Genomic DNA, 25,307 nt, shown 5'->3' with positions numbered 1-25,307 from the left:
GGTCAACTACTCGATCCTTTCCCCTAATAATAACTATTTAAACAATTTTAATGCTTATTAATAACTTGAAAACTTATACAACAAGCAAACCCATAGACCGATAAAATACTCTCCACACAAACTTGCCCTCTGTTTGGACCCTAGTACAGAGGCTAGATACCGATCCCTTCTACATTTAATTTCGCTATTTAAAAATACATTTAGAAGATGCTGTTTGAAAAAATCTAATGGCAGCTGGGATTTTCTATGTTGGGTATTTATTGAAGGGCCATTGAATAACTAAATGATATGAATGAAGTGAGGTCATTAACTCGTGGAGAGAAGCATAAGTTAGCAATTTCAGGGTTTTATAAGTTATCTAGCATGGATTCCAAACAAAGATACAGCTAGAATAAATGATTAGACAGATGTTGTTTAAGTAATCTGGGGCTGTTCTGTGTGCACTCTACAATTTGCAAACAAGAATTACAAGGTATATATTTATTTTTTAGAATGGATTCTAATGTGGCTATTTGCTTTGTGTATCAGTAAGAGTTTTTTTCCCCTTTTCTTCTCGTGAGGGAGTCTTTGAATCTGATCTCGTGTAGTTTTGTGCTTGAAGATCTGTGTAGCTTGGCTTATCGATTGTTTTATATTTACCTCAGCATGTGCATATTGCTTGTTTTGTTCTAATCAACTAGTATTCATTCTGATATGGGTATCTGTGTTTTTCTTGATTTCTCAATTTTGATGTTTTTCTTTTTAATAATAAATTTTTTCTTTGCATTTGTTATTGTCAAATTTCCCTTTGTGATTGCCATCCAGGGATTGCACCTACCTTCACTTCCCAAAGAATTGCATGTTTTTAGTTTATTTACTCATTCAGTATTTATAGATATGCACTAACATTTCTTCCAGGTATTTGAACAGGAGTCCGCTATATAAATTGTGCAATTTAGTAATCGAGCTCATCTCATTTGATTCTCAGTTTTGATGTTCTTCGTGACACTTGGGTGATTGATTTCTTGTTTTCTATGTAGGATGCTCTCGACGTTGTTGTAATTGTGGTCAGAGGTGCCGGCAATTTTGTTATTCTAAGAAATTTTAAGCACGATCGAAGCTTTACTAGATCTGTTGTATTAATTGTTCTGTTTGCACCAGGGGATAGGGTAATGCTTGTTTCACGTGAGTTCAGTCATGGCCGGGAACTATGACGTGGGCTTGAGTTTTTGCTTTCAAGTCTCAACAGATCTGTATGTCAACTGCTTTCGTCTTGACAACAATTCACTTTAGATAATAAAATAAAATTTTAACTTAGTAACATTTTTTTTTGATAGGTAAGCGGTAGATTTTGTATTAATATAAAAGCATTTTTACATAGGATACTACATCGAGCTGATAACGTGCCATAGGCCAAAAGCTCCGTTATACAAGCATATATCTAGATAGAAACTAAGCAGACAAAAAAGACCTCTGGTATAGGCAGATTACAGAGAAGCAATAACAGAAAAACATTGATACTCTAGGACTAGTCTAAAGGCCAAAGTATAGTATAAACTAAATTAGATTTTCTCCGCCGCATTCGGGCCTTCACCAGGATCCTCGAGCTGGTGCTCTTTAACCATCTTCAGCATGAATATATTTATCCATTCCATGCCTGGAGCTGGTTTGATATCTGTAATCTCTTTGAGAAACAGCCTTCAGCCGCTTGGCTACGGTGCTCAATGAGAGAAATAGATCTGAAATATGCCAAGAAAGGGTGCCATGAATTCCAACCCCCAAACGAGCCCCCGCTAACACCGAGTCCAAATTACCCAGAAAATCAGATTGAATCAGAAACTGGGCCAACGTCATCACCTTCCTTTTCAGCTCCCCTAATTCCAGCAGCGGAGCTATGAACCTTAACGACATATCTATATTAACACCGTGGCGGTCCTCCACAACCAAGAATTCCGACCCCAGAACCATCTTTATGTCTTCCAACATCAACCCATTTGTAATGTCCCCCTTTTGGGACTTTCCTAAATCTTTCCCTAAAATCACAAATTCAATTAGAATAAGGAATCCCCCTTTTGGGACTTTCCTAAATCTTTCCCTAAAATCACAAATTCAATTAGAATAAGGAATGCAATATAGTTAGGATCATATCTTTACCAATAGAATGTCTTTGTCAAGATAAATTCTGGTTTACGTCCTGCAAACATGTTAGACAATATTTGAAATATAACTTATAAGACCAATTATTTCTAATAGGGTTAAGGATCCAACAACAAATATAAATGCATATATATCAATAATCATCTTAACGTACTTAGATAAACCATGCAACTTGCTGACTTCAGAAATTAAGCACTAGTTCCATTTCCCTTAATCACCCCTAGTAGGGTTTGGAGAGTAAAGCCATAAAGGGTGCCCAGTTTCTGTTCAACCAATTAAGCCCAAGAGCACGCAACATCCAACTAAGACTACTTGCTCCTTGGCCCACAAGTGGCAGGAACATCCATCCTTGATGATTCCATCCCTTGGGGTGGCCTACTTAATTCGAGGGAACCCAGGTCATTGAGGAAGATTGTTCAGGCCAATTAAGCCCAAGAGTGCACATCGTTCAATTAAGACAACTCGCCCCTTGGCCCACAAGTGGCAGGAACATCCACTCTGATGATTCCATCCCTTGGGGTAGCCTACTTAATTCGGGGGAATGTATGACTACCGCATCTCCCTTATGTATTTCCTTCCGTTCCCGCAATGATTGCTTGTAGAAATAAAGAATAGACAAACTTATCAATTAAAGAAACATAGTAGATTTATCAAGTTTATTAATAACTTGGTAAAGATATATACAGTAGAGATTATAGATGCATAATAACATTGCCTCTATTGCATACCAATTACTTGCTAATGCACAATTCTGATATTTGCCTCATAATAACCTGATCGGCTGCTTATACTCGAGTTCATCTGCCTGTGAGAAATCCTCCTCCTTCCATTCCTCTGCTATTTGATATTTCTGCTTTTAGTTGATCTGTTCTCAATTTTGCCATAGATGGGGATGGATATCTGTTGATTCCCCACACAACTTGTATATAGCTTTCAAAACGCCCCTTCGCCCAAAGGAGGTGACCTTTCTAAGAGGGTTGGCCTCGTTCATAAATAGATTTAATTTATAATTATTTTATTATATTCTTTCCAAAGATGGTGCTCCACATAGGCAGGTCACTCAGCATCAAGAGTGATGTCTCTTCTTCCAAGAGACACTGAAATGGGGTCGGACCATTCAGAGTTAAATGTAAATTTATTTATTTAACTTGCCAAGTGGCGTCGGCTTCAACAGAAATTTATTTGTTTTTAGTTCGATTTATCCTTTTTAAGAGGTTGACAAGACTAGGTGGGTTGGCCTAATTAATATTATTATAATTTCTTACAAAAAAAAATACAAAGACTTTTGTAGCAGGGAGCATGACAGTTTGCCCTTCCCAAGATTGCTTGCCCTCAAGCAATTCTGATGTGGAACAATCATGGATAAAGTATTCAAAATGACTTTAAATAGGGAACAGCTTGGTGTATGCAACTCCTAACTTTTTATGAGGATCTATTTCAGGGTTCAACTTCTACTGTGCTACTTGATATTATCTTGAGTTTCAATTTCTAACACAAGGTATACTTTGCCTTCAATTCCAAGTGAGTTATCTCAACAATATAACCAAGAATGGGAAATTTTACAAGATGTGTAGTTCTAGGATAAGTTTTCTCTCATCTTCTGAGAGGAAAATTGCAAAAAGCGATTTGGTTAGCATTATGTTAGCCTGATGTTATGGGTGTCTAGTCCAGTCAAGGCAAGGGCGAGCTTTGCACATAGTAAGATGAGGATTAGAAGCATGATACACGTCTCTAGTCTTAATTGCAATTTTTCTTTCTTGAAATGATTTTATATCGCTTCAGTCTATTTTCATTAGACCAGTTTCTTAGACTTTGGCCTTGAAAAAGAAGAAGAAGAAGAGGACGGTCTTGACCTTGTTGATTAACTCTAACAAAACCTACATAGGCTTAAAATAATTTGAAAAGAGCTCCAAGGAATTTATGTTGTATGTGTTCTTATTGCAAGTGAAGGTTCCTAAAGTTTAAATATAATATTTGCTTTGTAGGACTTTATTCCCGATCCATCACTGTCCTCAAAATGAGATCTGCAAACACTTATAAGTTGTGAGGATCCATGCAAGAGACTCAAGGGATCGTTAAGGGAATATTTATTAAAGCCTAACCAATTCTGTTGATGGATTGGATAGTGCTGTAGTTTGCAACTTGGATGGTTTTATATCACTATGCTTTCATTTTTGCATGGCAATAGTTTTTGGTCCACCAACCATGGAGATTCCCTGGTAATTTTGGAGTGGATTGTTTGTAACTCCCTTGACCTTGATGACTGCTGTTCAATCTTTGTGACAGTTCTTTTTGGATCCATAATTCCCCAAAAGAACCTGTTTCAAGTCTATATTATAAAGTTTGTGCTTCTATGCTCTATGTTATATGTCTTGTCTTTAGGCTATATGCCTATACGAGAGTGTCTTGAGTCCTGAGTTGTGATCGTGAGATTTGGGTTTTAAATATTTAATTCTAGATTTTAAGTGTTTAGTAAGTGGCAACTTATGCAGATAGCATGACTTTGCTATGCAAAATTGTTACCTAGAAATATCAATAAAGGAGGCTGTTACATAAAGCTATATATACAGTCTTGATCCCAGTGTATTATGGGATTTTCCCAGCGGTGAACAGAGATCTTCCTTGAAGTCAACATTGTTTGGATGTGTGATGGGACATGGTTGACATGGTGGTTCGTATGATGGGTCCCTGAATGCTAGTTGGTCACTGTGAGTTAAATCAGACTGTTAATTTCTTTGTGAAATCTTGTTCCATGAACTTTCATCATGTGTACAATTAACTACACATAAGTCATATACTACACTTATGCCCTTAATTTCTAAATCGTTGTACTTTTATTTGTGCACCAAAGGACTCCCAATCATCTAAGAGACACAGTTGTTCTGCTATTACCTGTATAAATATTTGTGAAAAGACCACCACTAAAACATGTCAGTTTGTAGTTGGGGTATTGGATACAAATTATTTTGGACTGCTTTAATAGATCCCTTCTTAGATCCTTAAATCTTTTTTACTAGAATACATCCATTGTTTTATCTTTAACCTGCAGGCTGGCAGGATCAATGCTCTGATACCACTGTAATGTCCCCCTTTGGGACTTTCCTAAATCTTCCCTAAAATCACAAATTCAATTAAAATAAAGAATGCAATATAGTTAGGATCATATCTTTACCAATAGAATATCTTTATCAAGACAAATCTTGGTTTAGGGCCTACAAACATGTTAGACAATATTTGAAATATGATTTCATAATATCAATTATTTCTATTAGGGTTAAGGATGGAGGATGGAGGATGGAGGAGGAAGAAGAAACGATGGAGGATGGAGGATGGAGGAGGAAGAAGAAAGGAGGGAGCATGTGAAACAAGGAGGGATCAATGGAAGTAAAAAGGAATGGGCAGAAATGATGGGTTGCAACTCTTTCAAAGGGTGATAATTATTAAAGGTTGTGACCCTTGGAAAGGGCAGATATAATGAAGAGGTGTGACTCTCCCTCACATGGGAAGATATAAAGGGGAGAAGATTTCATTTGAGGAATACATGCAAGGTAGATCTACTTGGGGAATAGAAAATAAGCATTGTAATGAATAATTAGAAGCGCAGAACTAATTTGAATAATAAGACAGCAATGAGGAGACATGATCCATTTGAATGGATATCTCTTTCCAAAGAGATTTGTATCCTCAATGAGATATGAAGGTATAAAAAAACACAAACACAATCCCACCCAAGAAGACATTCAATGGATCAAAGAAGAACTAATTCTGATAAAGAAAGGAAATCCAGATTGAATCTTTAGTCATCCGACATCAAATTCATCACAAGAATTAATCTTCAGATCAGACTTAAAACAGTAGTCTGATATTATTTTCAGATCTGCCCTTCTGAACACTCTATATTCGTGTTATATATATATATATATATATATATATATGTTGCTTATGCATACATAGATAAATGCTTAGTGCATACTCATATATAAGATATGCTTGATTGTCTGAAAAGGGCCTGGGGTGTAAGAGGAGGGTTATAAGAGGGTTATCTAAGTAGGCCACCCTAGAGTTGACCATATAACTGGTTCCTAGGGCCAAGAGAGCTCTGATATCAATCCGCTATCGGGCTTAGATAGAACAACCCTTTAAGGAACCAGGAATTAGGATATCAAATTTCACGTGTAGGTTCCTTAAAGGAGACATTTATTGGCAAAGAAGGTTCAAGCAACCCAGTGAGTAGGCCACCTCGGTGGATGAGACATTGATAGGGAAAGCAAGTACAAGCAACCCACTAAGTAGGCCACCTCGGTGGATGTCCTTATGGATTGCCCACCAAGGCCAAGAGGGCTCTGGCATTAACTCCGCTATTGGGCTTAGTGTAGAAATGGCTTTGGGCGGACATACCATGTTTCTTCCTCCAAACCCAAATGTGCTTGTATAGTATTATTGATAATATGAGTATGATGTGACCTTGTCTAACCCTAATAATTCGATGTTTGATTATTAGGGTTAGACAAGGTCACATCATACTCATATATTATCAATAATACTATACAAGCACATTTGGATTTGGAGGAAGAAACATGGTATGTCAGCTCAAAGCCATTTCTACACTAAGCCCAATAGCGGAGTTATATGTATATGTTTCTTATGTTATGATTGCAGGATTCAAATTCAGAACCACATTATTTAAAGAGATATTTTACTTGGTAAGATGTAACCCTAATATGTTGCAATTGCAATTCTAGGGCAAATTCTAGGGTAAATTAGGAAGGGGACATTACATGATTCCATCCCTTGGGGTGGCTTACATAATTCAAGAGAACCCAAGTCATTGAGGAAGACTATTCAACCCAATTAAGCCCAAGAGTGCGCAACGTCCAATTAGGACAACTCGTCCCTTGGCCCACAAGTGGTAGGAACATCCACCTTGATGATTCCATCCCTTGGGGTGGCCTACTTAAAATGAGGGAATCTATGTCTACCACCTCTCCCTAATGCATTTCCCTTCATTCCCACAATGATTGCTTGTAGGAATACATAATAGACAAACTTATCAATTAAAGAAACATACTAGATTTACAAAGTTTATTAATAACCTGATAAAGATATATACATTAGAGATTATAGGTGCATAATAACATTGCCTCTATTGCATACCAATTACTTGCTAATGCACAATTCTGATATTTGCCTTTATACTCAGGTATATTTGCCTATGATAAATCCTTCTTGTTCAATTCCTTATGCTATTTGATATTTCTCTTTTTAGTTGACTTACTCTGGATTTTGCCATAGATGGGGATGGATATTTGTTGATTCCCCCACACAACTTGTATATATAGCTTTCAAAACACCCGTTCGCCCAAAAGAGGTGACCTTTCTAAGAGGGTTGGCCTTGTTTATAAGTAGATTTAATTTAATTTAATTTATTTCTTTCCAAAGGTTGCGCTCTGCATAGGCAGATTGGCTAGCATCAAGTGTGATGTCTCTTCTTCCAAGAGAAGCTAAAATGGGGTTAGCCCTTTCAAAATTAAATGCAAATTTATTTATTTAACTTGCCAAGAGGGGGTCGGCTTCAACAAAAATTAATTTGTTTTTAATTCAATTTATCCTTTTGAAAAGGTTGACAAGACTAGGAGGGTTGGCCATTTAGAGAAGTAGCTTGATTCATATTATTTTAATTTCTTCCAAAATAATATAAAGTCTTTTTTAATGGGGGGCATTGTTGTGACCTAATCACACATCACCCCATTCCAAATGGGAAGCCCCTACTTTTTAGGCCCTCTCGGTCTTTTGGTTTTGGTTTTTGGGTCTTTTGGCAACAGTCTCATCGATTTCCTAAGTTGCAAGTGTTTGGGGGTTAGTTTGATCAAGTCTGCAGCTCGTTTGAGCAAATTTGGCTAAGTTTGGGGCTTGTTTTTGCTGTTTTAGGGTTTTGCCCTTCATGTCTAGATTTTAGGGTTTTCAAAAAACTGAACGTTGCATTGGAATTAGGACCCTTTAAGGAACCTACACGTGAAATTTGAGCGAATTCAGAGCAACTTTCTATTTTTAGAAATTTCCTATTTTTTAGGGATTTCGATGCTTCTCCGATTGGCGTAATTTCGCCGAAAATCACACTTATTATTTTTAGTAATTTCTATTTTTATTAAGTCCCCTGTGTCTTGTTTTGCCCTAACGTTGACATTTTGAAACACTTTCTACTTTTTGAAAGTCTATTTGTGGCAGGTTCTAAGCAGGCAAGCATTGAAGACTAGATATTCATGAATATTCCTAAATCTGGAAAGTCAAAATGCAAGCTAAATGGATCAAAATGGCTAGGTATGGGAATCATTCCAAATGTGGAAAATATTGAAAATCTTCCAAGTTTGGTGAAAACGACTTCAACTCCCCAAATGGCATCTTGATTGTGGAAAAGTTGGAAATTGGCTAAGTCTGGAGTGGAAATTGTCAAAATCCATCACTAAGGCAAAATGGGCACTCATATCCCAGGTAGGGCGCCAAATCCCCAAGTGAACATGGAAAATCCAAAAAACTTGAAATTCCATCACCAAGTCAAATTAGCCCCTAGTCAAGAGTCTGGCATTGGATTGGGGTCCCATGGAAAATCCAACAAACACGAAATTCCACCATCAAGTGAAAATAGCGCCCAAGTGCATTGGAGAGTGGCAAAATCAAGTTGTCTTGGACAAGTCAGAAAAGGTGAAATTCCTTTGTCAACTGAAATAGTTCCCTAGGTGTAGTTTGGGCGCCAAAACCACAGGACCATGGAAAATTTGACAAATGCAAAAATCCATCACCATAGGCTAAGTCACCAAGTTCGGCCGAATTTGAACCTTGAAGTTCGAAATTCGCCGAACTTGAAACATTCCCTAAAAATTCGATTAAATTCGAATAAATTCGAATAAATTCGAATAAAAAATTAGCGCTGGCGGAAAGCGTTTTTTTTGCGCCTTTTTTTTGGGCGTTTTTGTTGCCACGGACGGAGTTGCAGCCACGGGCCACGACCACTGCTACCCGCCACGGACGGAGTTGCAGCCACGGGCCACGGCCATTGCTACCCCGACCCGACGTCGCCCACGGTTGACCTGCACAACCTCTGCCGAGTCTCGACCTGCACAGGTAGGCTTCAACTTATCTCTTTTTTTAAAAAAAAAAATTAGGTTTAATAATTAAACAACATTATAATTAAATTTTTTTAGGTTTATTATTTATTTATTTATAATGTTTATAATGTTGTTGAATGTTATTATTATATAATCTATAATTTTATATTAATAGTTTATAATTTTATATTATATATTTTTATATTTTTTAATTTTTTTTAGGTTTAATATTTTTATAAACAATTTAATAATGTTTATTATAAATTTTATTATTATTTATTTAATAATGTTGTTTATTTAATATTTTTTTAGGTTTATTATTTATTTATAATGTTGTTGAATATTATTATTATATAATTTATAATTATATATTAATAGTTTTTAATTTTATATTATATATTTTTATATTTTTTTAATTTTTTTTAGGTTTAATAATATATTAATATTATTATTATATTATAGATATATTACATATATTTATTAAAAGTTTTTAAAAATTGCATATGGCGAATTTAATTCGAATTTTATACATTTCGAATTTTTTCCGCATCGAACTTCATTCGAATTTCAAAGCTGTCGAACTTCGAATTCGAATTCGAACCTGGTGACTTAGACTATAGGCATTTAGTGCCCAAAGTCAGTGAAGGGCGCTAGGAGAAAGGAGTCAAGGAAAGAATCAAAATGTTAAAATTCCCCCTCCAAGGCAAAATGGCGCCCAAGAGAGATATAAGGGCGCCAAAATTTGGTAGGCATGGAAAATGAATGAAATGGAGAATTCCTCCATAATGTGAAAACAATGCCCCAAGTATACATTGGGGCGCCAAAATGAAGACATCAAGGAAAAACTTAGATAAGTGAAAATTCCTCCATGAAGTGGATTCCACGCCGAAATCAAGAAAATGAGAATTTTCCAAGGCAAGGAGCAAATTGATGGTTAAGGATGGACAAAAAAAGCAAAAAATTCCCCCTGGTAAAATTTTTAAAAAATCCACTTTTAGGCATCAAATCACATCCAAATTTCAAAATTTTTGCAAATTTGGATTCGTGAGAATATTTTCTCTCTCCTGAGCCTTGGAACTCTATTTTTGGAAAGTTCTTAAAAAATAGATGCTGAAAAAGCATTGAAAATTTCCTCCAAAGCAAGGAAAGTTATAAAACTTCAAGAATATCCTTCCTAAGTCAAAGATTCTCTCTCCTTAAGTTTTCTCTCTCCTAAGGTTTTTCTGCCAAGTGGATGGATAAGGTGAATCTCAAGTGAATCTTCCAAAATCCCTCCAAAATTCAAAAAATGGAAGGTTGGCGAGTTGGCAAGAGAATATTCTAAATCATGACGCACAACTCAAGGCATTAAAGGAAAACTCCTTTTTGGAACTCAACTACGATGGTGGAGCCCGTTTGCATGGTGTGTTGGAAAGGAAACTATGACGCATCATTAAAACTACCCAAATTGACCTTTGCTAACTTAGTAGCATGTTGGAGAAATTCTATATAAACGTGCAAGTGCAATTCATTTCTCATGTGCGAAGTTGGAGAGAAAGTGCAAAAGGTCAGACTTAGAAAATTTGTTCGTAGGAGGTGTTAATTTATTCCTAGAATGGCAGAAGCAAGCGAGGTGACAACCATTACTAGGCAGGCACAGATAAAAGTTGAGATGAAGGGCTTCCTTTCGAAGTCCAAGATGGTGTCCAGGTGGAAGGAGATCAGTGATACAAATTTAGGTACATTCAATTTGGCTGCCTTTTGAATTAGGATGTTTGGAACAGCAGGGCACACTCCATCACCTACCGCTGCTAAAATTGTCAGAAGTGGAATTCTTGCGGCAGCTGGTTTTCCCCCTTCTATCCAATGTCTAGAGTTGATCCTGGAATGTGCAAAACACTATAATCCGAAAAGAAGAGCTATTTTAACAAGTGGCAAGCTTTTGGCAAACTTGACTCCAGAGGCTATTGGTGAAACCTTTGGGATTGCCGCTTTTCATTCCATGACCCACAGGACTATGAATGGAGCTACAATAGTATACAATGTAGGTCCTGACAGATGTGTGGAAATCATTAACAAGAGTTGGTTGCAGAAGCTTAGACCTCACATCTACAAGATGCCTAAGACGCTCACCATTTTTGAATTCAAGCAGTAGCATGCGGATTTGATAATGATGTTAAGCAGAATAATGGGGTGTTCACATGCCATAAATTTTGAATCATGGATGTTTTTCTACATTGGCGAAGTCATGAATGCCAATGGAATTGTCGACTGGGCCAGGTTAATCAACCATTATGTGCATGAACAACTGAAAGATTTGAAGGAGAAGAAGACCCAATCCTTCTATATGAGTTCTTACGCGATTTATTTACTTGCAAGGATCGGTGGCTTTGATGGTTTGCTAGGAAAAGCAATATTACCCCGAGTTTCCGGGACGGGGACGGCAGGGGACGGCGGGACGCGTTTCCGGGACGGCAAATTTTTTTGCCAATTTTGGGGACAATAGGGGACGGCAAAGGGGATGGCTATATAAAATATAGGAAAAATTTAAAATATATAGGAAAATTTCAAAATTCTAAATGTTCATATGAAAACATGGATAAAGCATGCATATATAGTATATACATTATATATTCATATGAAAACATGGATATAGCATGTGTATGATACTATGAAAAGTTGAAAACATTTTAGAATGTAAATTCTAAACATACAACATTGTTAATACTCAATAGACAATATCAATATGGAATTATGCATTCATAAATCAGAATTTCAGTTCATTCACATTGTCAATATGCATATCATAATAGATATTAAACTTTAAAGAAATAACATACAAAATGTCAAAATGCCCAAAGGCTACATTGCTGCCATATAGTTGCATTGTCAATTACAATATGAAAATCAAAATAGTACTCAGTAAAATAGAAACTAAATACAAAAAAGCAAAGTATAATGCTGCCCCTAAACCGCTTCTCCTAACATTGCATCAAAATCAGAGTCCCCTGAGTCGCTCCCACTGTCATGGTCTACGTCCACCTCATCCAATGGAATCCCAACCAATCCCTGTGTTGTCTCCTCCTCATCAACCTGGGCCACATATTCGGGATCAACATCCCATCGCAAAGCTGGAGTTTGTCGATACTCTGGAGTCTGACGATCTTGAAGTCGAAGAGCACTATGCACAGCTACTAGCTTCTCCACTCGTCTAGAGGTAAGTCTATTCCTCTTGATAGAGTGGATAAAGCCATATGTGGACCAATTCCTCTCTGCAGCAGAGGAACTAGCAACCTGTGAAAGTAGGCGAGTGGCAAGCGATTTCAATTGTGGTGTATCCCTCCCATGCCATGTCCACCATCCAATAGGGTCTTTTTGGGCTAATATGGCTATGTCCAACCTCGCCTGTGGTTTACTCAATGTAGGACCACGAAGATTTGTGAAGTCAAGGAATTGTGCATGAAGTATGGAAGCCTGCTCCTCTGTATATATCTTATCAATTGCCCGTGTGAACCCATCTAAAACCTCATCATCATCACATGGAAGCACCCTTCCATCCCTTGGTGCATACCATTTCGGATTCAATGCATAGGCTGCCATATGAAGCGGGGTGTTCATTATGTTCCACCTTCATGTCACAATGGGCTTGATATGTTGCTCATAGAACTCCAAAGTAGGATCCTTATCCGAAATTGTTTGCTTAATCTTCCCAAGCATACTATCAAATGTCTCATATATCTCTCCAAGACTAGGAGAGTCTGTATCAGCATATCTAATGACATCTACAATAGGAGAAATGATAGAGAAAAGGTATCTGCAAGTGCAAAGTTCAAAATATTAAAACTAGAATATGAAAATTAGCAATCTAATTTTTATTTTTTAAAACAATCAACAATTTAATAATAAAATTGGCAATGTCTTACCTCACAGTGGACCACCAATTGTCATCAAGGATCTTTTGTTTGGTAGATTTTCCTTCAGTAGAGTTTGATTCGCGCCATCTAGTCCACTCAGGATTCACCACCATCAACTGTAGAGGATCATGCACCTCAAGCATCCTCTCCAACAAGATGAAGTAACTAGCATACCTATATTCATTAAAATTAAAATAATAAAAAAATAAGTGGCATATCTATATTTTATTCAAAGAGAATTAAAATACAAAATTGGAAGTTTGATACAATATTAAGAGGCATTAGCAGTAGCACACCTTGTTTCAATGGGTTTGAGGAACTCCTTGTTTGAAAATGATCTAAAGAGAGCAAGTGAGGTGTGGTGGTTGCAAATGAACATTTGAATGTCTCTAGCTTTTGCCACCGCATGCTTCACCCAATCTATTTTTCCTATGTCTTTCAATGCATTGTTTAATGCATGAATACAACATGGGGTCCAAAAGATGTGCTTGTAAGCACCCTCCACCATCATACCAGCTGATTTGCACACACGTGCTGAATCTGTGTTCACCTGTACAACATTAGCTGCCCCAACCTCCTCTATGGCATCTCTCAAAATACTAAACTGGAACTCTGCATCCTTACGCTTCCCTGAACAATCCACAGCTTTTAGAAAATAAGAACCAGCAGGGCATGTGACAATGATATTGATGAGTGGACGATGTCTAACATCAGTCCACTCATCACTCACAATAGAGCAACCAATCCTCATCCAAGTTCGTTTCATATCCTCCATTAACACATTAATCTTGGAATATTCTTTGTCTAAGATAGTAGTCCGTAGCTTATGATCTCTCGGGGGGGTGGCTGTGGGACCGAAATTGGCTATATCCATGAACATTTCTTTGAAGTAAGAGGAGCGTGCCACATTAAATGGGATGGCATTAGCAAAAAAGAATCTACCTACAGATGACTCTAAAGCTTCACGTCCTTTTACATTAAACAAAGCTTCTACTGACCCTCCCTTCCCACTACCCATCTTCCTCTTTCCTCTTGTCCCAATTTGACTACTACTAATAGTGGATGTCGTAGGCCTAGATACTTGTGAAGATGCAAAAGAAGGTGTTGGGGACTGCACCACCTTGTTTTCCCATTTCTGCCTCCATATGCAATCTATGACACTCTACCCTCTCCTCATCGTTTAAATTTGGACAAGATGTGACCCCATGGCATGGAAGACCCAAAAAGTGAGATTTTACCCTTGTGTAGCTGCCCCTAAAATCTTTCAAACAAACATGGCAATCCCACACCCTACTCCCTCCAGAAGATTTTTTCCCTTCACCCCTAGGCCTAGGTGTAACATATTGGAGAAGAGGTTTGTTTTTATTTAAAGGGCCCTTTGCATATGTTTCCATAATTTTTGAAGGGCATTTAAATATGCTAGGTTGCTGCCCACTACTTCTAGATTTCTCAACACTTTCACTTGTATTTCCACCAACCACTTCCACTTCATTGTCAGTACTACTGTCACTCCCATGGCTGCTCATTGTTTTGTATTTTGATTCTTTGAATGAACTGATAAAATACCAAAAAAAAAAGAAAAAATCAGACATTTCTCTCATAATATTATTATTAATAATTTAATATATGATATATCATATGCTAATTGCTAAAAGATTATTAATATTATAATAATTAACAATATGAATATATGCCTTAAAGACTAGAATCTGGTTTTTAAATTTTAATTTGTTAATGTTGAATGGACACAAAAGCCTTCAAAAAAAATTAAAAATCACATACCTATGGCTGTCAAAACCCTGCAAATGCCCCCCCAAAAAAGTATTTCAATCTGCTGTGGCTGTCAAAACCCTGCAAATGCCCCCAAAAGTCTCCACCGAAGCACCAAAACTAGAAACCCGTCCTATTTCCGTCGGCTGCGGGCTGCACAAACAGGGCGTTTTTAACTTTTTATGTTTGCCGTTGAAAACTTTAACGATATTCATATCGTTATGTATTTGGCAATTTGCGTTGGGTTTTTGTGCTATGTGCTGCAATATATAATATATATCATATAGATAAAATCATATATGATATATATCATATACAATATATATCATATATGATTATATCGTATATGATATAAATTATACAATTAAATTTTAAGTTTTTAGTTTTACTTTTTAATTTTTAGTTTTTTATTTTATTAAATATTTATATCGTATTCATATAGTTATTTAATATTTATATCATATATTAATTTTTAAACAAAGACATAAGTTATAAACTTACGTTTTTATATTTAATTTTATATTTATAATATGAATTTCAATTAATATTTAATATTTATATTTATAATATGAATTTCAATTAATATTTAATATTTATATTTATAATATGAATTAATCAAAATTTTAAACGTTTGATATATATTATAAAATTAATAATTATTAATTATGAATTTCAATTAATCAATTAAATTAATAAATTAAAAATTTATTTTTAATTAATGTTTATTGTTTTCTTTTAATTTTTTTTATTTTTAATATTAATAACAATTTGAATAAATAAAAAGGCCAATATTAGAAAATTAAAAAAAAAAATTGAAAATTTCAATTTTTAAATATTTTTTATATTTTTTAAAGGCCTTAAATATGGGGGATGTTTGGGCGTCCCTGGGACGGATTGGGGACGTCCCAGCCGTCCCCCGCCGTCCCAGGGACGTACGGACGTCCCCCAGAACTAGGGCAAGCGTCCCCCCGTTTCGGGGACGTCCCCTAAAAAAACAAGTCAATTTGGGGAGGGGGGGAAATGTCCCCTGGCCGTCCCCGAGTCCCGAAACGTCCCTGAGACGGGGACGGGGGTTTTCAGGTCGGGGATGCGTCCTCGGGTAACTCTGAGGAAAAGGGATCATGGGCTGCGGACTAGCACAACTGAAAGTTCATGAATATTATCCTTAGCTGCACCTCTACAACACTAATTCTTTCAAACTGCAAATGATACTTTTACTATGTACTTGACTAGATTTATGCAGAATGAGCTTCACAAGAGAGTCTTGCTAGAAGCTAGGGCTTTGGTACAGAAATTTGGGGCTACATTCTTGTAGTTTCCGAAGTTCACTTATATCAGGACATAGGGATTCTCGTACCAGCCACGTAAATTACCGAGGTATCCATCTGATAAATTGGTGTTGCTGGAGCTTTTGAGGCAATTGACGGCCTACGACCAAATTCAGGAGAAGAAAAGAAAGCTGTCTATTGAATTCCCAGTTCTTAGTGATTATCCGAACCTGGCAGCAGTTGAGAAAGCAGCAGAGGAATTGGAATTCTACTGCTTGGCATTTTACACCTCCAGATCTTATTATGATCCATACCATAAAATTAGGAAGGTTGCTGGATTAAAATTTGTGCACAAGTTTCACCTAGAAGATTATTGGGTAGGTGCCAAGGATGACCTTGAGGTTAGGAAGAAACTGTTTTCCAGGCTACCCCTTGACACAATTAGGATAGGTGAAATAATGCAATTGTTAGATCAGGTCAAAGAGGATTTGGACTTAGTGCAACCTGAATTTGAGAAGGTGAAGGATCAACCCATCCAACTTCCAGATTGGTCAGAGCTCGAAATTGATGAACTGGACATTTTGGCTAGGCCTGTACTGAAATTCACCAAACATTGGGTTGATTGGCATCTTAGAAAGTTGAGAGAAGGAAATATTCGCCTAAGTTACCAGTTGATGGGAAGTCTAGATTCCCATAGTGAAGCCACTGAGGGATCTTCACAAGCTCAGGCTGAGGAAGGAGAAGTTCGACAGAAAGAAGTTGAGCCTAGCAAAGGAAAGCGTGTTCTGAAGAGGCCAAGAACAACAAGGAAAAAAGATATCCAGTCAGAAATTCAGCATGAAGTCCCGCAGGAAGAACCACCGCAGAAGAAGGCAAGAGTGGAAGAGACTCTATCACTAGCCCGCTCTTCCAGTGTGCAAGAGGTAGAAATGTTTACACAGGAAAATCCAATGAATCCACCTCAAGGCAACTTTCGTGACAATGCTCCAGCACAGGATGTTCTCAGCGCCAGTGCTTCACATAGGCCCAATCAGCTAGGAGATTAGAGACAAGAACTTCCTCCCCATCAAGAACCCCACCAGGATTGTTTCCTTGGAGAAATGGAGGAAACATCACGGGAGCACGCACATATGGAGATTTATGATCAACCGGCAACTGCTTTGGATTGGTTGAGGATAGGTTTAGGAAGGAACCAGAGAAGGAAATTGATCTAGCACGGGAATTGGAGGACCTTCTAAAAAGAATGGATCAGCCAATAGAGAAGAAAACTGCCCGAAAGTTTTCTAGAATCACAAGAGATGAGTCTGTATCCAAGACTCTACATTTAGTTGAGCTTGTGGTAGACAAAGATAGGAATGAAATCGCGCCAAGTGATTATGTGATTAGGGAAATCAATTTAGGGCATGCTTCCACGACTCAAGTTGTGGAAAATTTCAAAGGGTCTTCCTTGGCAATGATGGAGAAGATGCAGAAAATGAAGGAAAAATGTAAAAGGCTGAAAAATGAAAACATGGCCTTATGTGAATATGTCAAGAGCTTTAAACATCTGCTCTGGGAAGCCAATCCTTCATTTATTCCTCCTTCCTCTCTTCCTGAAGAGGCCGTTGATGAATTGAAACAATTAAGAAAATAGCCTAGGATGTTAGAGAATGGGTGGAAGACGTCTTTGCAGCAGCTGAGAAATTCATTGAAGACTTGGCTCGTCTCCACTCCAGGCTCGTTACCCTTCTGAATAGACTGGAAATAGCAGATGGTCTATGGGAGCATGTTCACATTTATTGGGACCTAACCATTCTGCAACTTAGAGCTTTGGTGAAAATTCCGAAGCAGACATTGATTGATGTGAAGGTAATCCAGGAAAACGAAATTTATGACTTCCCACAGTGGTTTTGTGCCGTTTGCTTTGGAATCAATATGGAGTCTTTAACTCTGAAGGACTCAATGAGAAGGGTGCAAGAAGAAATTATTAGTGCGATTGAGGCTTTGTTCGTAAGAAAGCTAAATGAAGGCGAAGTGATGCTGAACTTCCTGAGGTCCCAGTTGCATGAATTCTTCTTTGTAGGGTCATTTTCCAAGGAACATTTTGAAAATGTTTCTTCATTTTCTAGCACAATGAAGAAGACCCAGGAACTGATGGTGGAATGGGAGAACTCCTCCAAGAGCGAAGAGGAAATCACTTTGATGGAGTATAGGATTGAAAGTGTGCCAAGTGTCATCGTTGGGGAATTGGAGGTCGTCATCTCCAAATTCATCACATATGCCATTAATGAGCGCGACAACGGTCGTCCTTTCTTGGACGAGAATCTTTTGACCGAGTAGTGGTGGTGCACTTATGGCTGGAATATTTTGACTAAGCGGCGGCCCAGTCAATGCATGAAGAATCTATTGCATGCAGCCGCCACATTTATGATTTTATGGTAGATTCCTTTAACATGTTGCCATTGCATGGGAGAATGATGGGCATTTATGTCTTGCATGAACGTTTTTTGCATGGGGAATATTCATTGCATGTTGGGCAAACTTGATGTGAGTGGTGCATTTAATGCACAAATGGATGCCATTTTGGGCATGTTTGAATTAATTGTATAGGGGTTTCATGGGCATTTATTGTAGATTCCCACCTTGTTGCATCATGTGTGGGGAATCTTTTTGGAAAAAACCTAATTAGGGTTTGCATGTTGTCAGGGCTTGAAGCCTAGGTAAAGGGTTGCCCCCCCCATTTGTAAGGGAGGAGAGATTGATTATGAGATTGTTGCTATAGGTTTTGAAGCAGTCTACTTAATACATTGTTCAAATTGCTAGCGTATTCTTTTGTTGTTTTAGACTTGCATGGTCTCATTCTCTTCACTTAGATTAGATTTTCTTTAAAGTTATTAGACGAACGGGATTTTATGAGATTTTTTATAGTGTAGACCCTCGCTCATACCTTTGGTTGGTAGCTAATTGTTATTAACTGTGCAAGGTTAATTTGAGCTTTTTCTACGTGGAAACTTAACTTCGATCATTGGTGGACATTGTTCGTTGATGGTGTTCATTGGGGATCTGAAAATATTTCGCACAACCTTTGAAGATTGCATTGCCTTTGTGTAGTTGTCTCCTAGTGGCGAAGCAGAGTGTGGTTTGGTGTCACTTGAGCAATCCCTGTTTCCTTGTTCTTAGCTCTAGATTAAGTTAGCTTAGCTTTCTACCTTCCCTATTTACTTTCCACATATTTTAAATCAAAAAATTCTAAAAAAAACGAGCCCTTCATTGCTAAATCATTTGCGAGTCAATTCCTTGAAGTAGCAAAATTGTCTGATATTCTTTGAAAGTACGTAAGGCCCCTTGGATTACCAGTATAGCACATCAACCAACTGAGTCACGTCTGTTGCACGAAGGAACCTTGGATTTAGCCATTTGAACTTTTTGCAATCTTAGCATACGGTTAAACTTTGATCAAGAGAGAGTAAGGTGACCGTCGGTAACTTTATTCTATGTTAGGAGTTGTCATAAAAAAACACGTCAACATGCATGACATCGTTTGGAGCCAAAAAGACCACCTTCTGCATTTGGTCCATTATGAGACCAAGAAATACCATTTGCTGACGAGGACTGATCAATCGGATGGGAGAATCTATCTTAGAACCCATACTAATGTTTTTAAATACCCAAAAACATCCTACACAATCCTTTTATAGCCTAACCCGGTTGTGATTCACATGAGCCAAACAGACCAGAGTGTTCCATTGCGAGAGAAAATAATGGGTGTCAGATATAATCTAGAGGAAATGAAAGCCCACACTAAATGCAATAGATAATAATCTTTTAAACTTGTAACGAAGGGACGAAAATGAGGATGAAATGATAGGGGTTGATCTGAATGCCAATGCAAGAGGCCACATGGCCAAATGTGGCAAGGTGATGTGATGCTAGTATAGGGATTAGCAATCAAAAATGACCAAAAGGGCATAGAAAGGAGAGAAGTGCTGATACTCATCGAATGAGGCAATAAAGAGCATTCCCGGGTTTTAGAAAACCATTGTCACACTAGTACACAAGTGTGCCATCAAACTCCATTTTATCTAGAGGCCAAGGTAAAGGTGGTCACCCCATCACCAATGAGGTTAGAAAGAGGATCAGCTACTAAGTTGGCCTCACAGAAAATATGATTAGCTAGATGATTAGAAACTAAGTCACAAAATACGACGAATTTCAAGGATGGAGTTCGAATTTTTTTCGAATTTCAAATTCTTATAAAAAATGCATTCAAATTCGGCCATAAATTCGTACGGCCAGAACGTCACTTTTTTTTATTAAAGCAAAAATTTAAAGAGTGTTTTGTAAGGCTTTTTGAAAAGCGTTTAGGGTTTCCGTTGATTTTTGGCGGAATTTCTTTATAAAATGCTGCTCTTTGCCTTTCTAAACACAACATAGATTTTCGGCAGATTTTCTTTAGGGTTTTTGAAGTTGGATTGCATGAAGAGGCTGAGTTAAACTGCTGCAAGGGATTCTTTCTATTCTCCCGTGGTTGCTGGGTCGCCGTCACTGCTGGGTTTAGGCTGAGTATTACATATATTTAAAAATAAACAAAATTATATTTAAAAATTAATTTTGATATAAGGCGAATTTTAAACTATTACATATATTTAAAAATAAACAAAATTATTAGAAGTATTACATATATTTAAAAATAAACAAAACTATATAAAATGAATTTTATCCGTTTTTTTTTTTCAATTTTTTTCATTATCAAATTTCATCCGAATTTCATGGCTGTTGAATTCGAATTCACATTCGAACCTTGTGACTTAGATTAGGAATGTGCTCAAGGACACTGGGAATTTCATCTAATAGTTCTTGGAACTTCCAACTACAAGTAGAGTGACACCGAACAACATTAATGGCTACCAGAGAATCCCCTTCAATTTCTAAATGAGAAACCTGCCTTGCCTTGCATAACTTCAAACCATGGAGAAGGGCTTGAAACTCTACCTCATTGTTGGATCTAGGAACTAGAGGGAGAGAGTAGGAGAAAAGCATTCGCTCGTGAGAGTCTCATAAAATGCTACCAGCTCTAAATGGTCTCGGATTACCTCAAGAGGCTCCGTCAAATTTAATTTTACTATCCTAGATTGGGTAGTGTCTAGGTAGCCATAGCCCGCAAAGTGGTGGAATTAACTCCATAATGCCTATTAATGGGGAAACTTACTAACAATTAATAATAACTATTTAAACAATTTTAATTACTTTAATACTTGCATGAATATTAATAACCTAAAAATCTACACAACCAGAAAGCCCATATACCCTTAAAACACTCTTCACACAAACTTGCCCTTTCTGTTTGGAGTCTGGACCCTCATCTAGAGGCTGTATACCGTTACCTTCTACATTTAATTTCGCTATTTAAAAAAATATATAGAAGATGCTCTTCGGAAAAATCTAATAGCAGCTTGGATTTTTTATGCTGGGTATTTATTGAAGGGCCATTGAATTGATATCTGATATGAATGAAGTGAGGTCGTTAACTCATGGAGAGAAGCATTTCCCAAGAAAATAAATTAGCAATTTCAAGGTTTTATAAGCTATGTAGCATGGATTCCAAGAAAAGGTACAGCTAGAATGAATGAATTGACATGTTGTTTTAGTAATCTGGGGCTGTTCTTTGTGCAGTCTACAATTTGCAAACAAGGATTACGAGGTATTTTTACATTTTTTATAATGGATTCCAATGTGGGTATTTACTTTGTGTATCGGTAAGAGCTTTTTCCCCTTTCCTTCTCATGAGGGAGTCTGTTAGTCTGTTCCCATGTATATTTTTGCATGAAGATCTCTGGCTTGGCTTATCGATTGTTTTATTTATACCTCGGCATGTGCATATTGCTTGTTTTGTTCTAATCAACTACCATTCACTCCGATATGGGTATCTGTATTTTTTCTAGATTTTTCAATTTTCATGTTTTTCTTTATAATAATTAATTTTTTCTTTGTATTTGTTATTGGCAAATTTCCCTTTCTGATTGCCATCCAGGGATTGCACCTACCTTCACTACCCAAAGAGTTGCATGTTTTCAGTTTATTTATCCATTCAATATTTATAGATATGCATCTAACTAGGTTTTTAAACATGGAGTCCGCTATGAAATTGTGCAATTTGGTAATTGAACTCATCCCATTTGATTCTCAATTTTGTTGTTCTTTGTGACACTTGGGTGATTAATTTCGTGTTTTCTATGTAGGATGCTCTTGACGTTCTTTTAATTCTGGTGCCCGCAATTATGTTATCGTAAGAAATTTTAAGCACGATCCAAGCTTTACTAGACCTGCTGTATTAATTATTCTGTTTGTACTAGGGGATAAGGGTAATGCTTGTTTCATGTGAGTTCAGTCATGGCCGGGAATTATGATGTGGGCTTGAGTTTTTGATTTCAAGTTTCAATTGATCTGTGTCAACTGCTTTCATCTTGACAACATTTTGGTGTTTTATCGCCCCTAACTTTCTTGTGTGGAATAATATGGATGGTGCAATTAGTTGTGGTCAAATTTTCCTGTATTTTTCGTGTGGTAGGAAGTTGTGAGCATGAGTTTTCCGTGTTGATGACCTGGCTTTTCTCACCTGTATGAGATCTGTATTGCCACCATGTATGTCTCTGGATGAATAGTTTGGTGTCTTGCTATATTAATTGTTTTCTTTGCACGTTGGCAGGTGAGTGTTTCTTATTTTGTCTGGGTTCAATCAATGACAAGGAATTCTGATATGGGTGTATATGATTTTCTATTTATGGATGTTCATAGATGACAGTTTGGTGATTGATTGACCTTTGTTTTCCTGTTAGGTGTGTAGTATATCTTGATGATGTGAGTGGCTGTGGTTGAATATGCCAGCAATTTGGCATCCTTCGAAGTTTTGAGCGTGATGGAAGCTTTACCAGATCAGTTGGTGTGGGAAGTACTGCATCGGATTAAGAACACATCAGACCGAAACACTTCTGCCCTAATCTGCAAAAGATTTTATCAAATTGAGAGGGAACAACGGGGGTATTTGAGGGTGGGGTGTGGTTTAAGCCCCGCAAATGAGGCATTATCTGCACTTTGTATGCGGTTCCCTAACTTAGCCAAAGTGGAGATAATGTATTCTGGATGGATGTCAAAGTTAGGCAAGCAGTTGGATGATGAAGGCCTTAAAATTCTTTCACAGCATTGCCCTGGCCTCACTGATCTAACTCTCAGCTTCTGCACATTTATTACTGATGCGGGTCTAGGGTTTCTGGGTTCTTGTAAAGGGCTTAAAGCATTGAGACTGAATTTCACTCCAGGGATAACCGGTTGTGGAATACTGTCTTTGGTTGTAGGATGCAAAAATCTGTCGACGCTTCATTTGACCAGATGCCTCCATGTGAGTAGTGTAGAATGGCTTGAGTATTTGGGTAGGCTTGAAAGTTTGGAAGATTTGGCAATCAATAACTGCCGGGCTATTGGAGAGGGTGATTTGGCTAAGCTGGGTTGTGGTTGGAGGAAGCTGAAAAGACTGCAATTTGAGGTTGATACAAATTACAGGTACATGAAAGTGTATGGCCGTCTAGCTGTTGAGAGATGGCAGAGACAATGGGTTGCATGTGAATCCTTGGAGGATTTGAGTCTTGTCAATTGCCTCATTAGCCCTGGTAGAGGCCTTGCTTGTGTGCTTGTAAAATGTCAAGCTTTGCAAAAGCTTCATCTTGATATGTGTGTCGGGGTGAGGGATAATGATTTGATAACTCTTGCCCAGCAGTGTACCAAGCTGAAATATTTGTCATTACGAGTTCCTTCAGATTTCTCAGTTCCCATCCTGATGAACAATCCACTGAGATTGACGGATGAGAGTTTGAAAGCCATTGCTCAGAATTGCTCTGAGCTAGAGTCTGTTTCAATAGCATTTGCAGATGGAGACTTCCCTTCCATGTCTTCCTTCACCCTTACTGGTATCCTTTCGGTGATTGAAGGATGTCCAATCCGGGTTTTAGTGCTTGAACATATATATTCATTCAATGATAGTGGTATGGAGGCTCTCTGTTCAGCTCGCTTTCTGAATATCCTTGAACTTATACATTGCCATGAGATTACCGATGAGGGGTTGCAGCTTGTCAAACATTTCCCTTGCTTAAGCATCATTCGGCTTACCAGATGTTTGGGTGTGAGTGATATTGGGTTGAAGCCTTTAGTGGGTGCTCATAAATTGCAGTTATTAAAGGTGGAAGACTGCCCCCAAATTTCTGAGAGGGGGACTAAAGGTGCTGCAAAGGTTGTCTCCTACAGTCAAGATTTTTCATGGATGTATTGAATTGGGAGTGTTGACGGGATTATTGATCAATATTTTTCAGAATAGTAAATAGTAAAATGTTTCTAGAGAGACAGCTAGCATCTCTAGTTCAATCTCAAATCAATCCATGCTCAGTTATGTGCATATTATCCAATAATGAGCAAGTTTGCTGAAAGAAAAAAAAACTTCTTTTTTCCATATGACAGCAAACATAATTAATTCTTTAGTTGGCCATCTGTTGGAATATGGATGGAGAGAAAGAATTTTCATGTGGACAAGTATGCAAGTCTTTCAGGTTTGCGAGTTGCTTTCTTATATGCCAGACTAAATAGTGCACCTCTGAGGATCAGATTTAAACTTCAATGTAAATACCTTTACCAGTGTATTTTGTCTGGTTATTTGAAACAGTTTCTTTTACAGCCAATTTAATAAGAGCTGAAACCTAAACAGCTATGTAAACATTGTTTGTTGTACATTGTATTAATTTTATTTTTTGATAAGTTATATGCCTATTTATTCAAGGATCTGAACAAAGGCACTTGACAAGGCATTGCTACAGTTAAAAGCCTTGAACTTTTCCCACGGAAAGATCTACAAGAATATTGAACCTAGTTCTCCTGATTGCAGATTAACAATATTTTCTTCTAGTTAAACTTAGATGATTATTGATTAGTCCTTAAGTACAGATGAAAAAATTCATTGTTTATAATAAAGTGTAAAACTGTCACAATATTCACCTTAAGACATTCAGATCACACTCCTTCAACGTCAGGGAAAACAGGAGTTTTTTAAAGTAACAGTTAGTGGGTTGACCCAAGACTTGTTACATGGGGGAGGCCCCAAAAGTGGGGAGGAAACA

The 25,307-nt window shown here is 37.4% G+C and overlaps 2 protein-coding genes across 3 annotated transcripts; one reads left to right on the top strand and one right to left on the bottom strand.

The window, feature by feature from the left end:
• Positions 1-111: 111 nt before the first annotated feature.
• Positions 112-25,069, top strand: LOC131039587 (F-box/LRR-repeat protein 14). Of its 2 annotated transcripts, XM_057972374.2 has the most exons (3): positions 112-472; positions 1,020-1,232; positions 22,994-25,069. In XM_057972374.2, the coding sequence occupies exon 3, from the start codon at positions 23,066-23,068 to the stop codon at positions 24,467-24,469; it is 1,404 nt and encodes a 467-aa protein (XP_057828357.1). In that variant the 5' UTR covers positions 112-472; positions 1,020-1,232; positions 22,994-23,065; the 3' UTR covers positions 24,470-25,069. The 2 variants fall into 2 exon arrangements, with proteins under 2 accessions (XP_057828357.1, XP_057828356.1); XM_057972373.2 differs by lacking the exon at positions 1,020-1,232 and having other exon boundaries at positions 113-472.
• LOC131039617 (uncharacterized) lies at positions 12,849-14,150 on the bottom strand. The gene is made up of 3 exons (XM_059220579.1): positions 13,429-14,150; positions 13,142-13,306; positions 12,849-13,032 (listed from the first exon to the last, which is right to left on the bottom strand). The coding sequence occupies exons 1-3, from the start codon at positions 14,148-14,150 to the stop codon at positions 12,849-12,851; spliced, it is 1,071 nt and encodes a 356-aa protein (XP_059076562.1).
• Positions 25,070-25,307: the final 238 nt, after the last annotated feature.

This window comes from Cryptomeria japonica, chromosome 5 (genome assembly GCF_030272615.1).
Source record: "Cryptomeria japonica chromosome 5, Sugi_1.0, whole genome shotgun sequence".
In the NCBI taxonomy this organism is placed as follows: domain Eukaryota; kingdom Viridiplantae; phylum Streptophyta; class Pinopsida; order Cupressales; family Cupressaceae; genus Cryptomeria; species Cryptomeria japonica.
The sequence above is the reverse complement of the archived record's forward strand: the minus strand, read 5'-3'. Positions and strand labels throughout refer to the sequence as shown.